This window comes from Nematolebias whitei, chromosome 6 (assembly GCF_014905685.2).
Source record: "Nematolebias whitei isolate Nwh7 chromosome 6, NemWhi1, whole genome shotgun sequence".
Classification (NCBI taxonomy): Eukaryota; Metazoa; Chordata; class Actinopteri; order Cyprinodontiformes; family Rivulidae; genus Nematolebias; species Nematolebias whitei.
In genome coordinates, this window is record NC_056503.1 from 17,955,179 (window position 1) to 17,956,666 (window position 1,488).

Here is a 1,488-nt window from a genome sequence, read left to right on the forward strand (position 1 = left end):
TTCTTCAAGTGTTTTAGCCATGACCTTTACGCCCTCAATTAAAGATGATCAGGCCTTGGTGAAGGTTCCTCAGGCAGTTGAGCTTATTGACTAGTTAAATATGCTTTTTATGTTAGAATTAGATGTTCAAGTAGATGCAAGGTCAGCTATTTGATCCATTTGAAGCTGAAAACTGGCTGGCGGTACTTGGAGAGTCTAGTATTTTCTGAGGTAGCATTTATTATTAAAACCTTTCAAGAATCCTAATTTCGTAGGGACAGTGATGTTAAATTATATACAACACATGTTTCCCCCTTGCTATTGTCAGTGTTTCTTTACTATGTTAAAAGTTGAAGGTCTACAGGTGTCAGCAAGAAAAACATCGCCTTGTTCGGGGGGTATTTTGTCTGTTACTTTCCTGACTTTTCAACTGATTTAACAAAACATACCTCTCAGCAGACGAGCCAAACTGTGCTGCTTGGGATGTGGGGACTATGGCTGCAGATGGAGGGAGCTAGGAGTTTATAAATAATTGTAGCTTTGTACTGATTGTCAGAGAGGTGTTGCTCGTGCTGTAACAATGACACTTTGTGTGAGGGGCCCTTCATTTGGCTGTAAGGGTAAAATCTCTCTTTGCAAGTATTTTAAAACATTTAGTCAAACTTCAATCCTGGCTCTCCGAGTAATTATTTCAAATATTTTTTAACACATACAAGGAAACATATATTCATTTTACAAGCTACGATACATTTTGTGGCCTTCCATTTTTCAGACTCAGTTGGTGGTGTCCTTCCTTCCTTAGATAGATAACTTTACTAACTGGCTTTTATATTGTTTCTGTTCAGTGTCCTGAGATGACTTCTGCTGTGACTTGGTGCTATAGAAATAAACTGAATTGAATTGAATTAATTTCTTGCCACTCCACTGCAAACAAAAAGTAAACTAAGTTCTCTGACAGTTGTCTCTTTATCATAGAAGCTGCTTGTTGGGGATTTTCCACATGAACTTGAGGTGGACGACATAGAAGAAGACGTGCCGAAGCGCAAGAACCGTACAAAAACGCGGGTAGGAGAACAACGTTTCTTTTTCAGTCTCAGTTTTTGTTGCTTTACAGAAAAACAGTCGTGCAGCCGTCAGTCTGTCACTGTGAGTCGAACAGCGGTGGGTCAGAAACTGTAAGTTTCGTGCTTCCACATCTCGGGTCATGATTGCTGGATCTCACACAGTGTGACATGTAATCATTCTCTGTACACTACAGTGTGTAATGAGATTTCATCAGACATCCCAGGACTTCCGGCGATTAAAAGCAAACAGATCGAGAGATTAAAATAAGCTGGGATGACCTCGTTTTTTTATTTTCTTTTACAACTTTGATTAGAGCAGAAAGGTTCCACCCCCCGACTCTTTATGTGCATCCTATTGGAGGATAATCAAGTGTTAACAATGCATTCTCAAATCCATCCCACACACACACACACACACACACACACACACACACACACACACACA

General features: G+C 40.0%; 1 protein-coding gene across 1 annotated transcript in view; it reads left to right on the forward strand.

Annotated features, from left to right (window-relative positions):
* dpf1 (D4, zinc and double PHD fingers family 1) overlaps window positions 1-1,488 on the forward strand; it is a 94,687-nt gene that overhangs the window by 37,241 nt on the left and 55,958 nt on the right. Inside the window, exon 6 of the mRNA XM_037678511.1 lies at window positions 955-1,044. Within this exon, the coding sequence (XP_037534439.1) occupies window positions 955-1,044 (90 nt within the window). The remainder of the gene's footprint in view (window positions 1-954; window positions 1,045-1,488) is intronic.